General features: G+C 46.1%; 1 protein-coding gene across 1 annotated transcript; it reads right to left on the bottom strand.

Moving 5' to 3' along the window:
- Positions 1 to 668: 668 nt before the first annotated feature.
- Positions 669 to 1,315, bottom strand: LOC123116214 (uncharacterized). The gene has a single exon (XM_044537203.1). The coding sequence runs from the start codon at positions 1,211 to 1,213 to the stop codon at positions 977 to 979; it is 237 nt and encodes a 78-aa protein (XP_044393138.1). The 5' UTR covers positions 1,214 to 1,315; the 3' UTR covers positions 669 to 976.
- Positions 1,316 to 1,572: the final 257 nt, after the last annotated feature.

The following is a 1,572-nucleotide window of genomic DNA, read 5'->3' as shown; positions in this document are numbered from 1 at the left end:
CTTCAAAGTAGCAAGTGGGCATGTCGGTTAATGATGATCTGGAGAGAGACCAGTCAGGACTTATTTCCTTGCTGATAGCTGAAAACCCTGAGAAATATTGACGAACATTGATTCTTGGATGCTTCACAAATGGGACTGTACTAAGGTAAGATCTGCCCTGAACTTTACTTTTCTGTCATAATCACTGGAGCATATGTTGATGTGACGCATCCGCCTATATCTTACATGGTTAGAAAGGAATCCCACAGTTGTACTTGAAGCAATGGACCTTGACTAAAATAAGTTCTGTTCACTTTTTACGGAAATTCTGACAGATCTTTATGTAAGATTTTTCTTACATTTTTATTTTGCACGGCATCTGTTATGTGTTATCCAAGATAGATCAACACATTATGTTGAAGAATCTGCCAACACTGTGAGTTTGTGCTGGAGCCCCAAATAAGTTACAGACCGGGATTTTATTGTGATTACAGTGTCTCGGAGCTATGGTGTTGAACACTACATCTCTGTTCTTCACTCTGAGGATAATAACTACATTCTGTACCGTTGCCAAATAAGTAAATAAATCATAATGTGATAAAAATATAATATTAATTACTTTATCTAAACAGTGGATTTCTTGTTGTGCATTAGTTGTAGTCATCCAGGAAACAGTTGAAAAGGAAAGCTGAATAGAAACAACTATATATTCGATAAGATGCAGGGAGGGGCTTAGATAATTGTTCTTGTAGCCAACACCAGTCATTGCCTTGTCAGTAACAATGACCGGCTTGTCTTGCTAAACAAGATCCTATATGTGACCGCACATAGGAGCCAGCTCACAAACGTAGTACTTCTGGGGGGTGCAAGAGATGAGCAGGCAAGAAATGCTCTTCCTACCCAACTAATGTACAATTGCATCCACTCTGGGGCTCAAAACCTCTAACCATGGGCATTGCGGTGGGCGGGCCGTACTGAGACGGAGGTGCGGCATCCGTCACGCACCGTAGATGGCGGAGAGCCTCCGCAGGGCGGCCACCTTGAGCTCCAGGATGCAGATGTACTCGGCGGTCTGCCGGAGCAGCACGTCGACGTCCGCGTCCCGGGCATCGGGGACTATCTTCTTGAGCTCCCTGAGCCTCCTCAGCACCATGTGCTGGAAGGGCCTCCTGTGCATCAGCGATGCCACCACCCCCTTGCTCTTTCCCACCGTGAACATGGCCTTCCTTCTCATCTCTCTCTCTGTGTCTCTCCCTTTCTCCCTCCCCAGGTTGCTGTGTCACTACTGACTGACTTGTGCTGTGTGGAGGGTGTGTGCTGAGGGACACAGCAGGGGGGCGTATATATAGGGGAGAAGCAAGGGATGTTTCACCTGTAGACTGAGCTGTAACGATAGCTAGCTCCCACAGGCCATGAACTGTCCGGCGGTCATTATATAGAATGGTGTCTCCCTGTTTGGCGTTTGCAACTTGCAGTGGTTTGGTTGAAAGCTAGGCTGCTCGGTGATCTTGGGTTTTGCCCAACTTCCGCTCAGCTGATCATCTAACGATTGTCTCAGCTCCACGTATATTATATTATATACATAAAAAAGAG

This window comes from Triticum aestivum, chromosome 5B, assembly GCF_018294505.1.
Source record: "Triticum aestivum cultivar Chinese Spring chromosome 5B, IWGSC CS RefSeq v2.1, whole genome shotgun sequence".
NCBI lineage: Eukaryota > Viridiplantae > Streptophyta > Magnoliopsida > Poales > Poaceae > Triticum > Triticum aestivum.
The sequence above is the reverse complement of the archived record's forward strand: the minus strand, read 5'-3'. Positions and strand labels throughout refer to the sequence as shown.

Excerpts from the sequence above, each read along its gene's own strand:
- LOC123116214 (XM_044537203.1), bottom strand. The coding sequence starts at position 1,213 with ATGAGAAGGAAGGCCATGTTCACGGTGGGAAAGAGCAAGGGGGTGGTG.